This window comes from Ptychodera flava, chromosome 14 (genome assembly GCF_041260155.1).
Source record: "Ptychodera flava strain L36383 chromosome 14, AS_Pfla_20210202, whole genome shotgun sequence".
Taxonomy (NCBI): Eukaryota; Metazoa; Hemichordata; class Enteropneusta; family Ptychoderidae; genus Ptychodera; species Ptychodera flava.
The window spans coordinates 6,160,390-6,184,796 of record NC_091941.1 but is presented as its reverse complement, the minus strand read 5'-3'; the positions used below and the strand labels follow the sequence as shown (position 1 = coordinate 6,184,796).

The 24,407-nt window shown below is 37.3% G+C and overlaps 2 protein-coding genes across 3 annotated transcripts in view; both read left to right on the top strand.

Annotated features, from left to right (window-relative positions):
• Positions 1-1,125: 1,125 nt before the first annotated feature.
• Positions 1,126-12,712, top strand: LOC139149099 (putative transcription factor p65 homolog). Of its 2 annotated transcripts, none has more exons than XM_070720654.1 (12): positions 1,126-1,398; positions 1,873-2,043; positions 2,789-3,183; positions 3,498-3,649; positions 4,043-4,134; positions 4,797-4,961; positions 5,411-5,506; positions 6,275-6,357; positions 7,241-7,379; positions 8,044-8,130; positions 9,657-9,764; positions 10,828-12,712. In XM_070720654.1, the coding sequence occupies exons 1-12, from the start codon at positions 1,383-1,385 to the stop codon at positions 11,391-11,393; spliced, it is 2,070 nt and encodes a 689-aa protein (XP_070576755.1). In that variant the 5' UTR covers positions 1,126-1,382; the 3' UTR covers positions 11,394-12,712. The 2 variants fall into 2 exon arrangements, with proteins under 2 accessions (XP_070576755.1, XP_070576754.1); XM_070720653.1 differs by having other exon boundaries at positions 1,253-1,398; positions 2,786-3,183.
• Positions 12,713-18,444: 5,732 nt separating this feature from the next.
• LOC139149098 (fermitin family homolog 2-like) overlaps positions 18,445-24,407 on the top strand; it is a 35,436-nt gene continuing 29,473 nt past the window's right edge. Inside the window, exon 1 of the mRNA XM_070720652.1 lies at positions 18,445-19,349. Within this exon, the coding sequence (XP_070576753.1) occupies positions 19,193-19,349 (157 nt within the window). The 5' untranslated portion in view covers positions 18,445-19,192. The remainder of the gene's footprint in view (positions 19,350-24,407) is intronic.

The following is a 24,407-nucleotide window of genomic DNA, read 5'->3' as shown; positions in this document are numbered from 1 at the left end:
ATGGCGGACGATAATGAATTACAATGAAACCCCGCTACTAATATGACATTAAACTGGTCCAATAATCATTTCCATTTAAGGTAATACATTAATACCAGACATTTGTGATGTATAAATTTAAGTAGCTTTTAACATGAGCGCGAAGAACATTGTCTCGGAAATAATATGCGAGAAAATTGAGTTTCATGGATATTTGACAGCCAATCAACGATATTTTAATCACCACCCGCAACCAGCAAAATACCGCTTCCGCAGCTGTTAGACCGATTTATGTGTTTTATTTAATTGGTGAGACCAAAAAAACAGTAGATGACAAAATATACGAACTCTCCAAATTTCTGTGCCATATTGTTTGGTACTTGAACATGTGGACATATGTGATTTAATTGTCGATTGATATCAGTTGAGATGGTATCGATATGAATTTGAGTACTAGTACTAGGATCACAGGGAATCTGGCTCCTTGTTTGTTTGTTTGTTTGTTTATGCGTGTCTGTTTATTTGTTACGTATGATTTTTTTCATATACATGTACAATAACGAACCAATAAATAAAGATTTATTTGCGTTTATATTTGTCAATAAAGAACAGTGTTTGTTTGTTAACAAATATAGTCAATAAATGCTACTTTAAAAAGTTTTTAATACTATCCCACATATGAAATAAAGCATTCCCCGCCTTTGCCATCGGAGGAGTAAGCACTAATGTGTTTCCACCACTCTCTCTATACTCACCCTTTCTAAAAAATAACTAATAACTCTCTGCACACTGATATCGGGTATTTTATTTGTTAGGCATATGTTTGATGTTTTTTGCTCGACTTGAAAATACGATGGTTGGGTAAAATGGCAAGCAGAGCTGTATCCCTCGTGACTTACTTGTCGAGGTGCTATCATCCAATCTGTAGATTTTGTCCATTTTCTAGATCATTTTTTCGCTTGTTCACTGATAGCGCAGTTATTTTCTTCGAAGGTGTTATGTTGCTTGATACTCGAGGTATAATAATAATACCGTGGTTTAAAATAAAATAAAATAATAAAATGTATAAATTCTGGTCCACCAACGCAACGTTCCCCTCCCACTTCTCCTGGCCCACGCACGACTGACCTTAATAGACCCTGGGTCAGCACGACATCAACGCTGGACAGTGAGTGTGCGCTGTATCTCAATGGCTGTATAGCTGGGCAGGGGCAGGCCGCCCTCATCGATATCGACGGATTACTATCACGTGACAAATTTTGACCAACCGACGCGCTCAGACAGGGAATTCCCGGAACTTGTGAGGTGTGAGCTACATTCGTCACAACAGAAAGGCTGGAATTTCCAAAACTATATTTGTCTCGACGACCATCTGATTATAACCAACCTGTTTACGGCCAACGATGACAGAAAGCACAGGTGAGCACAACGTAACGAACTTGATAAGAAACCTTTCACTTGCTCCTTTTCCGTAAATTCCTCCCTCAGTTCCTCTTTTGACCGTGAGGATCGCGTACCTCTCTTCAAAGATCATGCAGTTATGAACGAATGTGGCCGCTAATTTATAATTTTGCTACTAACGCTATATAACAAACAGTCACACCACGTTCTCAGCAGACAGAGCTAAAACTGCCACTTTATGAACATATTACCTGTCAAATCAAATGTCAATATCCCCGTTTTTTCATCGTTTCCCAGTTTTCTAAAATGCAGCATGATCTGTACTCCGGAAGTAAAATCTAGTCTCAGGCAGGGTTTCCCATCACACACGCAATCTGTTGGCATAACGTCAGAGGGGTATCCCGATTACAGTTCTTTTACACCCTGCCGCATTGCAATCCATATTGAGACAGCCTACCAATGTTAAATGTTAGTATTATATTGATACCGCAGAAGGAGACGGTGGCCAAAGATTTAACAGTATCGAGCGCATCCTAGAATCTATGGCAGTTAACCAAATGGATTGGAACGCCGTTCAGACTCAGCTCATGGATCCACAAATCCATCCTCAGCTTTTCATGAATGGCAATGACTCTGACTTACCAGAAGATCTACAAGGACTCGGTAATAATATATTTTGTGAATTTTAAGTTTTATATCTGATCAAAGTCCAGAACAACAAGCGAAGTAGCCCTATGGTATAATATGTGTGTGTGTGCGTGAGAGAGAGAGAGGGAGAGAGAGAGAGAGTGCATAAGATAAAAATGTTAAGTATGGGTACACCATACTTGAACTCTGTCTTGCCATATATATTTTTTAACATATATAATTGTCATATCTCTTGATAATAGTACTATTTGATTGTGTCAGGAAAGTTAAGACACGAACAAACCTTAGATAACCCATCATACTGTCAAATAATCAAGTTTAAAAAGAGCATTAAGTAACTAGTTATTCAGACCCACATTTACGTGAACCATACTGAAACTCACAACTTACTCATAAGATATGGCTCAGCAGGTAAGGAAGTAGCCATCAGTGAGTTCATGCAGTTTGGTTTTCATTTGTGTGGCATACGTAGTAAGTTTTTACCACAATTCTTTACTATACCCTAGTTGGATTGAATTTTAGATCTTTTCCTTATTTTAATATTGCTGTACGTCCATAACAGATACCACTCATCAAGTTTGATAGTTTGATAAATTTAGTCTTTATTCTGGATGAACTATTGTTTAACCTTGACATTATACAAGGAACATTAGTGCTTGACTTGAAAGAATGAATTGGCAGTCCCATTTAATTACGCTGTTTATGTACTATTTTTCCAATCACTCACAAGAATATTGTTTATTTTTATCCCACAAAGCAGACATCTTATCTGCAGCAACAGGAAGATCAGAAGTCAGACCTGCAGCAGAAGAGGAGAGGATCCTTGAAATTCAACAACAACTGTTGCAAATACAAGATCCGCAGCAACAACACAACCTTGCAGAACAGCAGCAACTTCACCAACAGCAACAGCAACAACTGCATCATGAACAATACAAGCAACAACAGAAGATTCAACAGAAAAAACATAGACAGACAGCCCCTATTCAGCAGCCAGTGCCTGTTACAATGTCTGAAGGTGGACCTTACACAGAGATAATTGAACAGTGTAAATCAAGAGGGCAACGTTTTCGATATGTGTGCGAAGGCAGGTCAGCTGGTAGTTTGGCGGGTGAAAATTCAACTCAAGAGAAGAAGACATACCCTACAATCAAGGTACACATATTATGTTTTTTTGTCCCTTAAGCACTAATCCCATCTGAAAAACTTACCAGATATCTTTACATTATGAGATAAGGCACTCCAGGGACATGCTGAAACCTGTAACAATCCAGAAGGCAGGATAGAATTATTGCAAAATGCAAATAAGGTGATACACAAACATTTCCACCCTGGAGCTCACTTTTTCAACACTACAATATTTGCCAAATACTTTCAGTGGATCTTTATCATTCAGATACCGGTCTATTGTGTGATGAACGTGTTGAGGGGAAAAAAGAGAACCTTCATGGAACTTTTTAATTTTACAGATACAAAATTATAGGGGTGAAGCTATGGTTGTCGTTTCCCTGGTCACAAAAGAGGATCCTCCCAAGCCACATCCACATAGCCTGGTCGGCAAAGGGTGTACCAAAGGCATTTGCTCCATGAAAGTGTCACCTGAAACAGATATGAAAGCTTGGTAAGTGAACAGATCTTTAAATTTAAATGTAAATATATTTTTATTCTCTCTGTGGAAGGGAAGTTAATCAAAGGAGAGACCTCTCTTCTACCCACACAGTATAAGCACTTATATATATAAAAGTGGGCAATCAAGATTTTAGTGTACCTGTTGTTCATGTTTTCCAAGAAAAAGATGAATGATTTCTGTTGTTCACACACTAGTTGTGTTACAAATTGTCACTTGACAGTGAGAGGGTATTTGTAAAGATAAATTTCTTTTGCTGCAAACACCACAAAAATGCACATAACAGTACTGTATTTCTGTAGTTATTAGAATTGACTGAATGCACTTTTATCACAGAATATTTGGTCCAGAATAATCTCTGTAGTGACATTCTTGCTTCGTATTCAGTTTTCAGAATCTTGGAATCCAATGTGTCCGAAAAAAGGACATTCAAGAATCGCTGCAAAAAAGGAAAGAACTTCGTGTAGACCCCTTCGGAAGTAAGTATCTCTAATAAAATGATTTACTGATTGATCTCTTACAGTAATAGTTATCAGTCCATTCCAACAAAACACCATTTCATGTATTGATGACAGAAAACTTATATTGCTCTAAATACGTATCTGCTGTGGCTTTACTTTCTCCACAAATGTATTTGTTGATGGAATGAAATACAGTGAAGAACATCAAAATATTTGAAAACATTGCTTCCAACTGGAGATATATAAAGAATACGTGCTTGCTTCAAGTGATTTGCAAACATACTTTTTCTGTTTTGGAAAGCTTATTCATTCTGTTCTAAATGAGAAAATCATATTCCTGCGTATTGTCAAATGGAGCTTATTAAATTTAAAATCCATTTCTTCTCTTGTATTAATAAGTAGCTTGCTTTTTCAGTGATTTGATTGGCTTGAAAAGTGATCTTTGTTAACATCAATGTTGTTTTATGTTTATGAAATGAAACATAAAAAAAAACGATGTTTGGACAACATAAAAGTTTGGACAGCTTAAACTTTGGGTGAATGCTGTACTATAATTCTATCTGATTATATCATCTAAGTCAGAGTTGATCATTGGTCTGTGACTTCTACTTGTTTTTATATTGAACATCACCGGTGAGTCTGAGTAGGTAATTGAATATGTGGCCTGCTTTTTTTGACAGCATTTCACAATGGACAGACCCTTTCTGTGGATGACTTTGAGCTAAATGTTGTCAGGTTGTGTTTCCAAGTGTTTCTGCCAGAGAATGATCCACAGGGCTCAAATAACCAACCCAAGTTCACTGTGCCACTTGCACCTGTCACTTCAGAACCAATTTATGATAAAAGTAAGTCATTACCATGTCATATTATATTTCAGATAAGATACTAACAGTAACTTTTATCATTTAGTGAGAATTAGAAAAGGATTCACATGGTTTTCAGAGGAATAAAGGATCATTTTTATTGAAATTGCAGTATTTGTCAGACATTCTATTTTAGATTCCATAAAAACTAAAGACAGTATGATTTGGTTCCTATAGCAACAAGGAAACCCACTGAATCATGATGAGTCATTATCTGACTCTCTGTTCCTGATTCATTGTTTACTTCAAAACAAGGAAAGAATGGAATCATTAAATTCCCTGGCAAGGTAATTTGACTTTCATCATGAAACCAAAATAGCTATATTATCACATTCTGTCTTTCCAAGGTTCATTGTCAAGCCAGTTGATATGTGTAGTGTGTAGCTTGTACTCTAACATTGCTGCTCCATGTTTCACAATTCTGTCTCCAGAGGGCGCTACCCTCCACATTTCCAGAGTTGACAAGCATGCAGGAAGTGCTCATGGTGGCGATGAAATCTTTATCCTGTGTGATAAAATACAGAAAGGTTGGTCCAGTATTCCTTGTTCACAATTAGAAGAATGCATTCTATTGATCTTCTGATGGACCAGGAGAATTTTCATTTGAAATTAGTTGTGTGTTGCATGAATAGATAGGCCTCAGATCAAAGTTGCTCAATAGGGTTAGTTAACATGGAACTTTATGCAGATAATGTTCAAGACTGTAACACATCAAATGTTTACACCTCTCACTCACTAGCCAGCCATGAACTACTAACATTCTAATGTAAGGCAAGGATATCTCCAGGGTAGCAAATAGACAATTCCAAATTTACAATACTAGTGATGCATGGCTGCATATAACCTATAACTACATTCAAGCGCAATTATGATTAGCAGTTTAATGGTACTCTGCATAAGCAGCTCAAGTGTCTGAAGAACTATGTACAACTTGTTTTATTTTGTGCCTTACCATCCCAGTGTATTCAATTGAACTTTAGATTTCTGCCAACATATTTTTAATTGCTATTTACTGCAAAACTAGATTGAAAATGTCAATAAACTAATTACATTCAAAATGAAAGGGCAGTCTTTGCAAGACATGTTAAGTATGAATTGTTGATTTTAAGGTTTCAAAGGGGTTACTAGAATGAACTAGGGATTTGGCAAATAGAAGTTTTGGTTTTGCAAGTAAATTTGATTTCTTGCCAAATTGTATAGAGATAAAATTCCGGGGAAACCCTGCACACCCAATGTCTGGCACACCATCAGTAATTTTTCCTCATTTGATGTTTACTATTTGGTTCATATTGCAGAGGATATTGAAGTCATCTTTAAGGACATTGAGGGTGAATGGGAAGCAAAGGGACAATTTGGACAAAACGATGTCCACAGACAAGTAAGTTGAAAAATCTAATACTGAATGTCTTCATCTTCATGGGAACATTACTCATTTTTTACCATCCCTGCATGTGTTAATTCCCCTTGTACCCTGTGTGGATGTAAATCTATGCATGATGTCATAGGTCACCAGAGGTCAGAATTCAAAGGGTTGAAGTAGTAATATTTTTTCCTGTCAACAGGTCTACAATCACCATTGATAGCAATGGGGTTGGGCCAAATTATGGTGGTAAAAAGGTTATTGCATATGAACTCTTGATATTACTGTTTACTATGAATAAATTCCCATTCATTTCCTGTTCATTTATTTGAAGTGTGTCATATGTACAAAGCAAACTTTTTCAATAAGTGAAGTAGTTTTCTTCTGGTGAAAGATGAGCTTGTTAAAGGCCAGGGACTTGATCTCCGGCATCAAGTTTGTTGTAGTCTAAAAGAGGATTATGAAGTGTCAAGGCCTTTTGTTTTCCATTGAAATTGTAATCTAGTTAGTAGATTTCTCTGTGAGACAATCTGACGCAGGATTATGTCACTAATGAAATTAAGTTTCCATACTTCATTATATGGTGTGCAGCTGTCAATTTGTCAATAACAGGAAAAATGTAATATTTATTTAAATGATCTTTTGATATGATTCTCTCACAGAGCCTGGTAAGGGTCTATCATTGCATCACTCAGATTGACATATCAGAAATAATGCTTTGATAATATCACATTGTACTGCCAGAGGGCAACCTTCCTTCAGACACTCTCATTCATCGCCATATTTTGTTATTGTTTACCCGTGACAACTCATACATTGACAGATCACAGATGAACAGCAAACTCTACTCATGTGTACATGTATTATTGCAACATGTTAAAGGCAATGTTTATTTTCACAGGTTGCAATTGTTGTGAAAACGCCGCCGTATGTCGACCCAAATATCACAGAACCAATCACAATTCACATGCTTCTGAGGCGTCCTTCAGATGGTGAAACGTCAGAACCTTTTGATTTCAGATATAAACCATCTGATAATGGTAAGTGTTTCTGTAATTTATGCTGTTGTTTAATGTCAAAGTCATCTTCACTGAATGAAAGTCTCTTATGTGAATATGTTTACCTTCTATAATTCACATTTCATAGTTGTTCATGCATGTTTTTTGCCCTTTTAAGTTTCAAATATTTAAAATCTTCATCTTTGCTTAAAGTCATATGTTTCATCAAACAGACAAACTATTTATGTACATCGTAGAGTTTTTGTGTGTGTAACGCTAGGGTTTCTAGATTTCCTAGTAATAAATTACAATAACATAACTAAATGAATATTGCAACTGTTTGCAAATCTTAAGAACAGAATAGCAGAACACATACTAAGCTTCAAGAGCAATGCTAAGGACAGTTTGTAGGGTGTAGAAGACTTCCTGTGAAGTAGATAGGTCATCAGCTAAGCTTCATAACTCAAAAGTTAGTTTTTGGAAAGTAGCTCCCCTGTCGCTTTTACTCGCCTATTATATAGCCACAACACACATACACACACATAGAATTTGATTCGATTCCAGACTGTAAACAATTATTGCAAAAGTTTAGGATTTATTCAATATATGTTTTTTATCCTGAAGTCCTACTGCACAGGATCTTCTCAGGGCTTTGTTTATGGCTATGGAAAGTGCTGATCAAGTGATTTACCCTTCCATCTTTCAGACATGCAAATTATTGAAGGCAAGAGGAAAAGAAAACGTGTCCACTTTGACCAGTATGTAACACCTTCTGATCAGAAGCATGTTAAAAGTAAGTACCATGAAATCAGAGTGTTATGAATTACTTTCTACCATTTGCCTTTCCAAGTGATAATTGTTAAAGATCTGTTAGCATGTAAAATTTTAGATATTTTTTGTTGTTTTTGTTCCATCTGTGAAATCTGGTGTGCTCCCAAAATTATGCTGAAATGCTTAGTGTTCAACATGTCAACGCACCCTATATTGTTATAATATCTGATGCTATTGTTGATACCTGAATTTAGTCTCAACTGCAATTCACTTGTCAACAGTACCATGGCACATTATACACAATTTGTCGTGTTTGCTGAGGTAATACTTTTGCTTTCATTCAAGGAGAAAAAGAAATGTAAATTATGAAAATATTATCAAGAGTTACAGCTATTGTTCTGTAATTAATCTGTTTTTGAATGATCTTGAGATATAAATTTGCATATTTCAAGGCGGACACACACTTCCATGTAAAAAACAGTTATATCAATAAGTTTGCATGGCAGGAGTGAAGTGTTAGATATCTTCACCTGGCATTGTCATGGTTAATTTCTTAGCCAGTTGTCAGTGATTTCATGTCATTTCCTTCTTAAATGGACAGATGAGATGGGGAATATGTTAGTATATTTAACAGCTTATTTGAAACAAAATATTTCTTCTAAATTTGTTGCTCAGTTATTGGTTGACAGAGCAGTGTTCCTTTGTATCTGGGCTATATGAATTACCAAATTTGAAATCTAATAATCCTTGTTGTTAGAGATAGTTTCTTCAGTTCACTCACCTACTAGATGAAAGTAGGGCTTCATGTAGTGAAACACAAATAGAATATCCAAGTAGGTAGTAGATTTATCCCTTCAAGTTTTAAAATCCTCTTCCTCACCTCATCCTTTGTAAACAAAGCTATCATAATCAGATATGATCATTGCCCATTGTTGATTGGTGAAAGCTTAGTGAAGATCACAGAGCCGCAGAATAAAATACAATCAATGCTGGGCTCTGACTTTATTTATCAGGTCTGTCACCTATCCAGTGTGCAATGCAAGGGCCACAATTATTCTCCATTGATTAGTTATAATACCTAGCTGTGCATGCTTAAAGGTAGGGGAATCGATCCCAGGGACAGAGTTTGTTTTAGTCTATAAGAGGATTATGAAGGTGTCATAGCCTTTTGTTTTCCATTGAAATTGTAATCTTGTGGGTAAATTTCCTGGCAAGACAATCTGACGCCTGAACCATGCCTTTAAACAATACTTGTGAATACACTCTGCATATTAAATAAATATTAATACATCACACTTCAAGCCCTTGATGTGGTCAAAAAAAACCTGTCAAAATGCTAGATGTTCCCCATGGTAGAAGGTAGATTTTGGCTGAACTTTTGAACTGCACAAGTGTAAACTTTTCCATAACAGTGTCATCTATTCTTTACATATCTCGAGCTTTTCTGTGAATATGAGTTTAGATAGAGGAAGCTTTATCAATGTAATCAATATTGAACTTGTACAAAGTAAACTTCAATAAACATTTTGTTATTTTTTTTTTCTGTAGGTGAATCTCTGCAGGCATCGTGTTTTGCAACTGGAGATCAAGACAGTGAAAAGAAACTAGCACCGAAAGAATTGCTGAGGAGGAAACTGAAATCTATCAAGCATGAAGGTTGGTATCCTACCACTGTATCAATATTGAATTCTTGTCTATTAGTATTACTATCATAAGTTGAAAAAAGCAGACAGGCACAGAGACAGGGAGGCAATCACAGGAACAGTTTCAGTTCCTGGTTTTGTTTTCTGCATGAATGCTTTAGTAAACAGTTGAAACAAAGCTGTGCAAACAGGCTGGTAATGCTGCAAGCCTGATACTGTACCAGGGAAAGAGATAATCAGTTAGATTTATCTCATTCAAGGAGTAAAGCTGGGTATCTTGCTTCTACTGTCATTGAGCATGGGTATAATTGAGAGAAAGAGCAAAGTCAGTGCATACGCCATTGTTAGAAGTTTGCTCAGCATTTTCATTTGTTGCAGAGTTTAATGAACTCTGTATTGTACTGTTTGGTAACCCAGGGTGGTTTAGTATGCTCTGTTAAAAATTAAAAGGGCAGGGTGCGTGCTCCCAGTGACAGATGAGCTAAAGGCAATTTTGTGTCAGTTGGCAAACATGGGTGTACTAGCAGTAGCTCTGAACACAGAGTGTACTTTGCCTGGGAGCAGTAAAGCCATAAGAAGCTATCAAACACAAGTTGTGAGGACTGAATTGAGCCATCAGACAATGTGATGGTGTCTAAGTGAGTTATCCTCAGGCCACGCACTGTCAGTGTCTTCTGTCCATATTCTATGGCAGTGCAGATATGTCCCAGCAATGCCTCCATTCAGTGCAGCATTCTTTTTCTCAGTCTGCATTGGCAATTCAAGAATAAGAATGCTCATAGTTTTATATTTATTTCTCCCATTAAACTTCTGAGTCAATACAGTGGTGGAAATTGTTGCAGTAATTCCTCTTTAAGAAAGCTTACTTTCTTGGCAAATGTATACTGCTTTCACTTTATTCTTTCAGTAAAAATTTAGAGTGAGAAACTTTGAATTCACTTGCATTCACTCATATGTAGAATATCTAATGTAAATTCTTTTAATATAAATACAAAGACATGTAGAATTTTAGTCTTGGAAGTTTACACATGTTCTTCTGTGCCTTTATATTGACCATGCTTTCTTCTTGCTTCCAGGACCACAAGCATCATGTGATGGAGGAGCACGGACAAAAGACGCCATGTTACCATCATCAGTACCAGTATCATCATCTTCATCGTTGTCATTCAGCAGCGTATCTCACACCAGTTTTGGACACACAATTGTGTCTCAACTTCCACAGACAACAAGTTCAACCAGTGCAACGACAACCTATCCACAGCCCAGCGCAACAGTGACAGCTGAACAGTACCAGGGTATGGGGGCGGCGGCGGCAAGTGCCATGCCCGACCTCGATATGGCAGGACTTGGAGTTCACACCGGCAGCCAGGCCCACCTCTTCCAGCAGCAGCAACAGCAGCAACAAATTAATGATGTCAGAACAATTACAGGCGCAGCCATGACAACTACAGGTGCAGAACTCGGTGATGTGATGGCAAATACTCTCTATGATCAGCAACAGGATGTAATGTTTGAAAGCTTAACAGACTCCATGAACCTACCATTTGGTGAAAGCACTGAACTTCCACTTGACGGAAGCACTCTGATGTCAACTGTCAACATCACAGACCTCAATCTTGCAGCAGAGGATTACCAGCAATGAATTCAAAGCTTCAAGTTTTGTTCTGAACAAAAAAGTGACAGGATTTCATCCAACAAAGTACTCACTATCGGCTGAAAATTGATACACTTTTCAGAAGAAAAGTGTCACCTTTCTCAACATACATGTCAGTTGCACTTGCCACATGTGGAAGTCCAGTGGTTCATAAGATAACAACCCTAATCCTTGTACAAGACCTAACATGATGTTAATTGCTATGATGCATACGAGAACTTTGCCTTCTTGTACAGTATAAAAGAGCCCATGTCAAAGTGGGTAATAATGATTGCTTCATGTGAACACCTAATCTTAGGCCAAATTTCTTATTTAAAGATAGTTGATGTGGTAACACTTAGAATGTGAGCAACAGTCTTTCTGATGGTGGCACGTGGTCACTATAATGCAACCCAATGAAATGGTTCAAGCATTTAAGAATAAACTCTCTTGTCTCTTTGTCTTGTTAGTGACAAAAAATACACATCAAATAATGTCATAGAAATTACTCATGCTATTAGCTTCTGATAGGTTAGGTGTTTTAGGGATTATGTACAATGTGATGAGAACTATCAAAAGTACAAGATTTTTTATGAGGGTTAAGATTTAAGTGTATAACAGGGATGCTTTACACACCAATGTTTTCTTTGTCAGTGCTGATGTGTTCACCAGTGAAATGCAAAATCACGTGTGGTTTGTACTTAACTCATTCTTATTGCCACAACGTTATAGTATAAGTATGTGAGATAAAGATAGTTATAAAGCAGTATAACTTTTTAAAAGTGTATACTTTAGACTTTAAGAAAGTGGGAAGGAGTAAGTTGTTAGCCGTAAGCATGCAGAGCAGGTTATGTTTTACAAAATGAATATCAGTAAACAGGAGTGTTGTTGTTATAACTAGAATGTGGATTTCACATTTGTGTAATACGTAGTATAAAAAAGTTTTACAAAGTAGTCCACTCTCTTTAATTTTAAGGACTATTTCTTGGCGTGAAATATTATTCAGTTTTCCTTTTGACTCGATTATTGGGAAAATTAAATAGGAAAATGTGATCATGCACATACAAATACAATGTAAATATTTAAATGCCGTAGTCATATGCCAAGTCGTTTCGAAATTTTGTCAGTGAAGACTTCGATTTGAGACTTTTGAATGATTTTATCCATCAGTCTTTAAGACTACACAGATTCAAACATTATTCAGTATAATATATATGTGAATGGGTTTATCAATCTCTTATTTTCACTGTCCAATGTAAAAATAAGTATTTTTTTGCCTATGTACTGTTTTTTCCTCTTTGCTGCCATTCATTAAAACATAAACTGTACGAGGAGTTATGTGTATTCTAATGTATTGTCTGTCAGAGCAAGTCCTGAATGGATGAAGATACAGTGTTGAGTTCTATCCATCCGACTGTGTGTCCACAGCTGTTGATAGACTTGTCCAGATTAGTTTCTTTCCTTCTGTATTTCTTAGCACAGAGAAGGGCACTGGTTTATGTGAATACAACTTTGTTTTATGATACCATCCAGTAAGGCTGCATGATGCTAATTTTTTTACTTTTTTGATTCATTACGCAAAGCCATAATTTTACCAGTAATTGGATCTTCCAATTTTACTCAAAATACGTCATATAGTGCACATATTCACATCCACAATAACCGGAATTGCTGTTGCTGACTGCCTGCATTTTCGACCTGCCAAACTATAATTTTGAATTAAATATTGGCTTTCTAAACTTATCACCTTTGTACAAGCATGTTCTTGTCTTGTGCATATGAACATGCTCTCATTGCCTTGAACTTCTGCTATTACATTTCTTATGTAGTGCAATGACCTACAAATCCACTTCAGCTATTCCCTTACAATCTTGTCTAAAGTTGATAATCTACCAGTACATCAGCTTTATAGTCCAATTGCCATTGAACTAGCTATTATGGCCTCCTTAAAGCATTAGTTGCCATAACTCAAAATATGTAAGTTTTTGATAGCCATTATTATAATACATGGTTACTACGCATAAAGTAGATTACTAAGTGCCACCATCACATGCATTGTTTCTATTTTTTTGACATGCATTTTCCTACAAACTCTCCATGCATATTTCTATTATGTGTATACAAAAAATTACTATAGAAATAACGGATGACGCGCTGACCATTAACGTTTATTTATGGGCAAGGACTAGAGGAAAGACAAAAATTAATGGGCGCGGCTTGCTGAGCCCGTTAATTTGGCTTTTCTCTTGCCCGCGCCCATAAATAAATGTTAATGGTCCACGCAGAGTCTGTTATTTCCATTATATTATCAACGAACCCGAAAAACTCAAAATTTCCGAAAATTTCCCGTGCGAACGACAACGGGGCCCCAGAACCTGTCAGTGAATAGTGGCTTATGATGAACAACGAAATAGATGCTTTGCGAATCGCGAAATAACGAAATGACAACATTTCCACTACCCGAAAATTTTTTCTTCAATAAAATCTAGTATTTAAATAATGTCCGTGACCGCAGCAGCTGGTTTACTGGGTTTAATGAACGGATTAGGTATGTATTGGAATATTTTGAAGTGACTTCAATCACGGTCGAACTACAAAGTGATACATGGCGAAATCATGGGCCGCCATGAAAATATCAGTATGAACACATACTCCCACAGTCACTACAGTACCTGTTTAGTCAGGGGAGTTGTGAAGCTTCACAAATATCTCTCGAAATAAAGCCATAACATTTTGGGATTGAGGTTTTTAATCTTCAAACACTAGCTGTCGAAACGCAGCTATTCTGTTGGCGGGTAGCGTGCGTAGCTATGCGGTGGCAGGGTTGACCTTTGATCCGCAAACCTCTGCATGCACGGCAAGGCACAGGCGACCCAATAAGTATTACTGAGTTTTTCCACACTGTTTTGTCTATCATTTTCTCTTCTTTCTTCATGCTCTGAATGATCGGAATAAATAAAATAAATGGTTTATATAACCTAACCTAGCCTCTGTGACTCTTTATTTATTTTACACTCCATTACAAGGACGTATATCTCTCATACACACATGCTGTAATTAATTAGTCAACACAACTAATTATGCTAATCCGTGGACTTATCAGGGATTTTACGGTTGATCAACATCGCGAAAGATAGGAATTTTATACTAAAACCTATCTTTCCGATGTTGACCAACGTCTGATAAGTCCACGGATTAGCATAATTAGTTGTGTTGACTAATTAATTACAGCATGTGTGTATGAGAGATATACGTCCTTGTAATGAAGTGTAAAGTAAATAGTCACGGAGGCTAGGTTATGTTATGTAAACCATTTATTTTATTTATTCCGATCATTCAGAGCATGAAGAAAGAAGAGAAAATGATAGAGAAAACAGTGTGAAAAACTCAGTAATACTTATTGGGTCGCCTGTGCCCTGCCATGCATGCAGAGCTTTGCGGATCAAAGGTCAACCCTGCCACCGCATAGCTACGCACGCTACCCACCAACAGATAGCTGCGTTTCGACAGCTAGTGTTTGAAGATTAAAAACCTCAATCCCAAAATGTTATGGCTTTATTTCGAGAGAGATTTGTGAAGCTTCACAACTCCCCTGACTAAACAGGTACTGTAGTGACTGTGGGAGTACTGTGTTCATACTGATATTTCATGGCGGCCCATGATTTCGCCATGTATCACTTTGTAGTTCGACCGTGATTGAAGTCACTTCAAAATATTCCATTACATACCTAATCCGTTCATTAAACCCAGTAAACCAACTGCTGCGGTCACGGACATTATTTAAATGCTAGATTTTATTGAAGAAAAAATTTTCGGTTGTGGAAATGTTGTCATTTCGTTATTCGCGATTTCGCAAAGCATCTATTTCGTTGTTCATCATAAGCCGTGAATAGTGCGCGTGCTGCAAAAATTTTGAAAATCCGGAGATTTTTGAAAAAAAGCGTCGAAACTTGACCGACAAATGCTCCATTATATTTTGTGGTTGATTATGATCTTTGTACAATGGCAATTTTTGTTTCAGCGGTAAAGTTACTATGTTTATGATATTCATATTCACGGGTATGAAAACAAACCATTGCTGTGTATTTGTGGGCAGTTACGTGGTTCATCTCGACCAATAGCGTTGATCGCGATTTCGGGTTTGTTACTAAATATAGCAGCACGCGCGCGACTTTCGGACAAATATGCTGAAATTCGGACAAATTTTGTTGTATGCGCGGCTGTTGTTGCAGCTTGTAGTCTCAGTCATCAATTCATACGAATAAGTGTGACGCTAAATAGCCTTTCTAACACTAGCAGGTTTTATTTTCGTCGTTTATGCGGAAAATGCGGACAAATGTTTACTTATGCATATTAATGAGAGAGAACAGTGACGTCATTTGCGATCAGCGCTATTAAGGGACGGACCATTAGATCTTGGGAGGGGGGTGGTCAAAAACAAAAAAAAATTTTCAGAGCAGAAAGTTAGGAAAAAAAAAATCCTCAAACTAGTTTGCAAAATAAAAAAAAAATAAATAAGAAGACAAAGGCGTAAAAAAAAAATCTGCAAAAGTCTTTAAAATTTTGAATTTTTTTTAGATTTTACTGACAGAAAGCAACTTTCTGTATTTTTTAGTACATCCTCCCGGCACATTTTTAATTTTAATTTATACATTTAGAGTGACTGTATCCCTTATACTGGAATTTGTGATTATCTTATATTTTCAGGACTTTTGTATTCTGATCACTTGAAAATTATGAAATTATAGAGCCTGTTTTCTACTTGTTTCCTGCGTACAAACCAAGCAGGTACACTAGGTAAAACATTGAAACTATGGTATGGTTGTCAAGACAGAAAGTTGTATTTGCCTTTTAAGATCAAGGTAAACAGATGCAGGCCACATCAGTTTCATTTTTTTCCCAGCATTTTATTGCAATGATGAATGCAAGAATGGGTGAACAAGTAGAAACACGTCAATAATGATAAAACAACATATCAAGTCATTATGTATTATTTTGCTTTTAAAAAGGCATTTTCAATTCTTTTTTCTCAAAAAACAGCCTCAAAAAACAACAGCAACACATGTTTTAACATTCAACAATACACTACGTAGAATGCCATCTATCCAACAAATCCCAACACAAAAACACACAAAAGGGTTGAACTTTGAAAGTTTCTCAATAGCAAATACTGAATAACTCTGCATGAATAATCGTTTTTGTGTAGCAAATTTAAAAGAAATTGGACAAGCCCTTTCAGAGAATACAGATTTTTTGACCATGAATGGCATAAATTGCCCTAAAAAGACAAATATTGAAATTTCAACACATCTATACACATCAAATCAATTTAGACATGCTGCTACAGAGAAATAGATGTTTTGATCAAAAAAGGGCAACAATTGCTCTAAAAACACAAATATGCAAATTTAACTATATTATTTAGCTTATTTTCGCTTCTCAGCTTGTCAAAATCAATTGTAAATCATGAGATATGCATGATGTTTGGTGGAGTGAATGTAGGCATTTCACCACGCAGTAGAAAGGGAAGCCAGGAAACCAAAATAGTCAATTTTCAAAACTATAGGAAGCTACTGAGGAGCAAGAAGACCATGTTTCAGAGGAAGATGTGTAATCCGAAAAAAATGCTCCCAAAGTGCCACCAAATAACACCATTTTTATCTCTATTTTTCAAAAGCTCCAATAGCAGGAGGGGGGACACCCCCCTCCTGACCTCCCCTCAACCCCTCCTGACCACCCCCCCCCCCCCCGCAAAAATACTCCCCAAGTGCCACCAAATAACACCATTTTAATCTCTATTTTTCAAAAGCTCCAATGGCAGGAGGGGGACACCCTCTCCTGACCACCCCCCGCAAAAATACTCCCCAAGTGCCACCAAATAACACCATTTTAATCTCTACTTTTCAAAAGCTCCAACGGCAGGAGGGGGACACCCCCTCCTGACCTCCCCCCGCAAAAATACTCCCCAAGTGCCACCAAATAACACCATTTTAATCTCTTTTTCAAAAGCTCCAACGGCCCCTCCTGACCACCCCCCGCAAAAATACTCCCCAAGTGCCACCAAATAACACCATTTTAATCTCTACTTTTCAAAAGCTCCAACGGCAGGAGGGGGACACACCCTCCTGACCTCCCCCCGCAAAAATACTCCCCAAGTGCCACCAAATAACACCATTTTAATCTCTATTTTTCAAAAACTCCACTGAAAACTGCAACAAATAACCTAGGCCCTTTTATTTTCCCACCACTTGATTTGTCTGACCTGGGTCAAAAACATAGTGTCAAGAAATTATTACCATAAGATTATTACTATAAATTATTATTAGTCACTCCTGTGACTTTGTCCACCCCATCCCCACCCCAACCTACCACATTAGGTTTGGGTTTTTTTATCCAGTAAATGCTCTTTTACAGCAACATTATGAACATGTCCCTATAGTTTATACAGAACTTTGTTCTGATAACTGTAAACCAGTTTAATAAAATATATCAAACTCAAAATGCAAAATTTTAAGAAATTTCATTGCTTCATACATGCATATTCAAAGCTCTATTCGTTCATTTCATTGCACTTAAACGTATTAGTTTTGTACGTAAATACATATATAGCTGCTGCAGTGTTGTTTGAATCAAAAGTACGTAAGGTATTATTATTCGAATGTTTGATGGCGCTGTGGTTGTGCTCTCACCAGCGTCCCAACCCATGCAACCGGCAACGTGCAACATGAGGCAATGATGTAATCACATGATACATGTTGATGATTTACTAGAAGAAACATGGAAGAGCAAATATGCTGCTTATATGTATCGAAACATTTGATTGGTGTCCGAGGCTTTGAGTCATCGTAGTGTATATTATGAAGTTTTTCATTTAAAGTGCTGTATGCATGTTAGTTTGGAATTAAAACTATTCATTCACAATGATATGGGTATAAAAGATACATTTTTATCGAATTTTTCTCTTGAGAGCGAGAAATACTCAGTGAAAGTGAAAATACCAGCGCCCTCAGAGTTTGGCCATCGTCCAATCATAGGGTACCTCTTGCTGACGTAAAGGCTTAGATTCGATAAGTGATCGCCAAAAAAGGATATGCCTGCGATTGTTATGTACCGATACTGCGGTTAGAAGGTCGACCTGCTTGCTCCTTCGAGGAAGGCCTTTGCCGCGACGTAGAAATTCCACAGACAAAGACGCCCATATTAGTATGGAACTGCCGCAGACTTCCGGCCTGTTACTGGGGGATAGTTGAACTGATCGGCGTCTCATTCGGTAATTCATGCGTGGGGGACGTGAATATCAAGTGTGGTTTGTGTCATTTCTCCCTGCACTGACGTACTCAGTCGATCAACTTTGAACCGGTACGGTGCCTATTAACTTGACCCATATAAGGGTTTATGGTCAGTAGACCGCATACAATCAGTGCTCGTGGATATAGGGAGTGTTCCCCGACTGGTCGCCGACGACTATTTTTACTACCGTCGTCCACGTCTTTCGTCAAACGCAACGCTACTCTATTGTCATTGTTGATCCTGCTTTCATTTATTTCTGGGTGGATAAAGGACGAAGGAAGTGCTTCTTGTGGACGTTATGAACTGCTGTTCATCTCTAATGTGATATTACAGTGGTCTTCAAAGTCGCAATTCGAAATACTGGAGGCAGGGAGAGTCTCACCACGCTTCATCTTATTATTTTGAGGAATACCAACCTAACTTTCTTGCTTTTCTTTGTTGGTTTTCGCACGTACAGTTCCCTTCTAATAGACTGAAAAACTCGCACTTTGAGCTCGAGGGACGTTTTCAATTTGAAAATGGAATCGCATATGTTCAAGTTACCGGACGGCAAATATGCCGACGGTTCATGGGAACTCAGCATATATGTCACGGACTTGCAAACAGAGAGAATGTTGAGAGTAAGGGGTGACGTGCATATTGGAGGACTGATGTTACAACTCGTAGAAGATTTGGGTAAGTTACCAACGAACGGTCAAGTGGGAGTGGCCATCAATCATAACGACTCCCTTTTATTTGATCGCGTAACAATGTTGCGAAAACTCACGTAACAGCCTATTGTTGCTCGATTGACAGGAAAAGTATTCTGTAGACCGTATGTTTTCAGACAAATTATCATTTTGTATAATCTTTCCAAGTTTTTGCCATAGGAGATTTCCCCAATAGGCCCATGTGATGCCCTGCTAATATATCGCAGGGCGAGTAGGACAGGTCACCGCAGGCCAACGATGACAGATTTTAACACCACAAGTGTGACAGGATGTGTAACACTAGAATCTTGTAGTTGGAATATTTCAGCGAACCCTAATTGGTGGTTGTCTGCTGTCCGAAAAGTCAAGGTTACAACCACTCTGATCTTCGTCCTGTTATTGGTGTTTGATAGTATCGTACTATCTATGGAAAAATCTACTGAGCTGGCCGATCAAACCATGATCAAACAAATGTCATTGGTCTGTCATTAACATTGTAGGTCTTAACGCACCGCATTTGTGAAGTGAGTGTTTGTTGTGAACTGCTGTAAATTTCATAGGTTTGATATCAGTATTTCAGGCAAAGATGTTGTACAGCTGTTGCATTCCGAAAACCTGTTCCAGATGTCTGCCTTTACAAATTTTACTGCAATTGTGGCATTTTACTGCTCATGCCAGTTTACTGGAAGTGGCATCAGCAGTAATGCCAGATAAAGGCTATAGAAGAGAAGGTACACAACCCAAGGTGTGAGATACAGGGAATGATCATGATAAGTCAACATGATCCATGTTGAACAGGAATTTAACATGCTTTTACGCTGTCATCGGTAACCTTATTGTAACGGAGGTTATCTTTCACATTTGATCAAAAAAGTGAAAACTCGTGTATAGAAATATCAGATACAAATGCATAATTTGTATTCCAAGTAAAAATAGAGCAGACAACTTGACAGACAAAAGTATATTTTTACTGGACTGTGAGAGGGGTTCAAATCAAGCAGTGCGCTTTACCCTTTTACCTGCCAGACAGTATCACTCCCAAGTCAGTAAAAAGCGTATTGAGCCAAAACCATCAGTATTTTCATCCACTTGGCTGGGTATGTTACAGTAGCTTTAGTCTGTAAAAATCATATTTGCAGTATTTCTATCTTCAGGGAACCTCAAACCTTCAAGTCTTTGTTAAAGTGCACTGTATGAGACTTGTTTTACTAGTTATCACCAACTTGACCTGATGGTGAAATATGAACTTGGCAGGAACAGGGTTAAGTTCTCAAATCACCACAACTAAAGGAGACTGCCACAAGTGATATGATAAACCAGAGCAACAGTAATCAAGGAAACAAAGCAAAGATCTAGTGTTACAAATTAATTGAAATTGCCAACAGGCAAAATCCTGAAATTCCTTCTACGCCATGGTGAGCTTTTTCTATCCTTATAGTACAATAGATTGACCACCCTTATCGTAAATTTTGAGGACAATCCTCTTGATGCCATGTGTTTGCAACTACAGCAATACAAATCCGGTGAAATTTCAGTGCTGATGATTCAGATGTGCACCATTAAGGGTCATTACTCCATGTGTACAAAACAGCCAGCATTACTTTTTGCAAAAACTTTGTTGTGCTTGAAATAGATAAAGCTGAGAACACCAATGGCCGTGTTGTCAATACAAGCATGTGATAGGACTGAATATCACATTTCAGTGCTAAAAAATGAATTGTATTTCAGAGTAGTAAACTATTTTACCAATTCCAGATGGGCAAGATGGCCAGTTTTGATAATCCCTACTCAGAATGATGAAAAGTCTGTCATTGTGATGAATGCCCAAGCCTTCTGTCTTTTTGTGTCATGGTAAACTGATTATCTTTTTGTGTCAAAATATTGACAGCCCTATTGAAATGACACCCATGACAGGGTAGACTGGATCTATAGGTCATTTGCATACAAAAAAAGGGGAATCTTTGTTGATGTTGGCCTTTGTGATATTAATGAATAGAGCCAAGTGAAAGGAGACAATGACAACTGTGTAATGTTCTTTTACTTGATATGGACTTGGGTTGTTTTGTGGTACGTAGTGTTACTTGTAAATCTCATGTTTAGATCAATCATCTATACATTTTGTAGTCCATTATCCAGGGTTGGCAAAGTAACTAAACTTTTGTATGTTAGACCATCAATTTTTGTTATTGATTGTCACTTATGAAATGAATGGTAGCAATTTCCTTCCAAAGTTTTTGCTGTCATCATCGTAAGTCATCAATGCGTACTTTGATCGCTCAGTGTTTCCTAAATCTAATCAAGGCATTTTGGTATGTTTAAGTGATTGATGGGGACAGCTGGGAACAAGGTTAGAGAAGCTATTTTTTCAAAGCTGTATGTATTTCTGAAATTAAGGCAGGCAAGTCATACCTAATTATTACAAAACCATTTTTAAAATATCCAAACTGAAGACATTCAAAATGGTCTCATGAAATGTTCTACCAAGATTCAAACACAATATGAAATGGAACATGTGTACTATTGGAGTTACAGCAAATTCAGTGTTTTCTGACACTACGGTGATCATTTACAAGTCTTCATATCAACAAATCAAGACAAGTATTACCCACAGCAGGCAGTTCCATTAGGATGTCTTTACAGTTTCCATATGGATATGCAGACATGGAAGAAATCTATATCATACTTGTCGAATTGAAATTTAATATGGGTGTAGTAGATACTGAAGGGGAAATTTGAAGAGTGGTGGAAATGCTGAAATGCTTAAAACGTTCGTGACGCAAAATGATTCAGTTTCGCCCCCATGAAAATTTTGATACTAACTGCACTCCAAAGATATGAACTATGCTGTAGGAAATTCAACATGACTAGGAACTCATGGAAAGTGTTTGCAGCTGTTTATGGAATGAGGCATCCACAGCATGGTGGGGGACAGGGAGAGATGGTGAAGTTAGGGTTAGCACAGGCGTCATAGGTGTCATATTTCAGTCAACAGTTGATGCCCTCAGACAACTCACCCATGTTGACTCAAGCAGTGACAGTCTTACAAATCAACAGGAAGATAGACTTTGCTCATATAAATCTATGATCACTTATTGTTGTTGCATTGTCATCGTAGTTTGCAGATTACAACAGTTCTTGATTCATTCATTTGTCATATTCTGTACTAGATTCCCTTTCAGATAATCTGTCCTTTGATAACGTTAAGTGAGACCTCTCTTGACCCCTAAATTTACATGAAATCCAACCTGCATCATTGTCACTATCTCCCAGATAGATTCAACAGATTAACTTCAGGTCATCCCTTGGAAGGATTGTTGAATGTATTCAGTATAGTAGATCTGTTATACCGTCCCATTCTGTTTAACTGTGACAAAGCTTTAAGCATTTTCTCTTCAATTTTGAAGACAATGTGAAATGGTAAACAATGTTGTATAATCTTGTGAAAAGTGGGTTGGGTATTATGATTTCATCCTGTTTAGAATGACATCCACCACCACCCAGTTGGTCGTTCAGGGACAAAAGCATTAAGTTGCAGTATTCAAAGATCTGTCATGTTGGCACAGATAGCAGATCTTTCAGCTTCCTTCCTCACAACCAGTATGGCTATCTGCCAGACTGGAAGTGATGTTTGCTTCAAAAGCTAAACCAGCAATACAAGGAAAGTTACACCTTCCTCTTGCCTTCATTGTGCCTCAACACTTGAAGGTTTCAATTTAACCTTTGAGTGCCAAAGTCGATTTTTGTTGCATTTATACTATGCAACACCAACAATGTCTTTCAGATCTAGACATTTTTTTCTACAGATTTTTCCCAAAATTTTAGTCAAAAAAGTGCAGCCCATAAAAATTTATATCCACTTGGTCCAAAATCATGGAAAAAATTACAGAAAAATTCATGAAAATTGATAAAATGTTGCCCTGATATTTTGGGGAAAAATTACAGTGCTCAAAGGGTTAAATTGTCTAGGTTTTGAAATTGGATGCAACAACTTACTATGGCTTCCCCAATCTCTCACACCTTTATGGTGTGTTCGTCAACAAATCCATCATGTAAATTACCTGCCCTTCCAAACTCTGTAATAATTTGAATCAAGTCAGCGTTTTTTAAAGTTTAACCAAGATTGCGCGTTAGTGAGTAATAACTACACAATGTAATCATGATTTTCACCCTTCATGATGTCAAACTCAATGTGGTTGATGTTTTATTTTGCTCAAGCCGAGCATACGAGCACTAGCCTTTATGAAAGATAAACCTAAATTGTTGAAGAAAGAAATATTGTAAATGAAATTACCTGCCAACTGAAGCATAGTTTAATACTTCAAAAGCAAACTTACGTAACCAAACAATCAAGCTTGATTGAAGCAAAATCTGATTCTGTAGATATAATACTGACTTAATATAGTGAATCTTCATTGGCTAATGTTACATAACTGACTCCTTCCTTATTTGTGGAAACTCAAATGAATAGATCTACATATATGATAACAACTATATGAAGTATACATGCTCAGTACAAATTACCAAGTTGACCAGCATTTGTGAAATGTATAAGATTTGGTAACTTTTCTAATACATTTTTGAGGTTTTTCATCACCATTTTCAGTTGGCTTGTGTAAGCTAATAGTTGAACAAACATTGATGTATTTATAATCTGTGTGTCATCATTTGCAAGGAAACCAATTACTGCATAGGAAGTGATTACATAAATTGACATGCTAATGGGCATCAACAAGTTGAATAGGATGCCGCCTTTTTTTCTTGTTTTTCTTTTTCCCAGAGGGCCACTAAAAAGAGAACAATACTGTCTGCTCACAAAGGGTAATTTCCTGCTGGCCAGACTTCAGAACAGCCGCAGGATTCTTCATTGAAATAATGGTTTTCTCGGTAGACAGTTGTCTGTCTATTAAATTATGATGTTCAATGTAGTGCCACATATGACATACAGCTTGATTTTACACTTGAAATCTATCCCAGGAAGTGCTCCACAGTCATGAATCCGGTTGTACCATAGGAAATTTGTCTGAGGATCAAACTCAGTAACTCA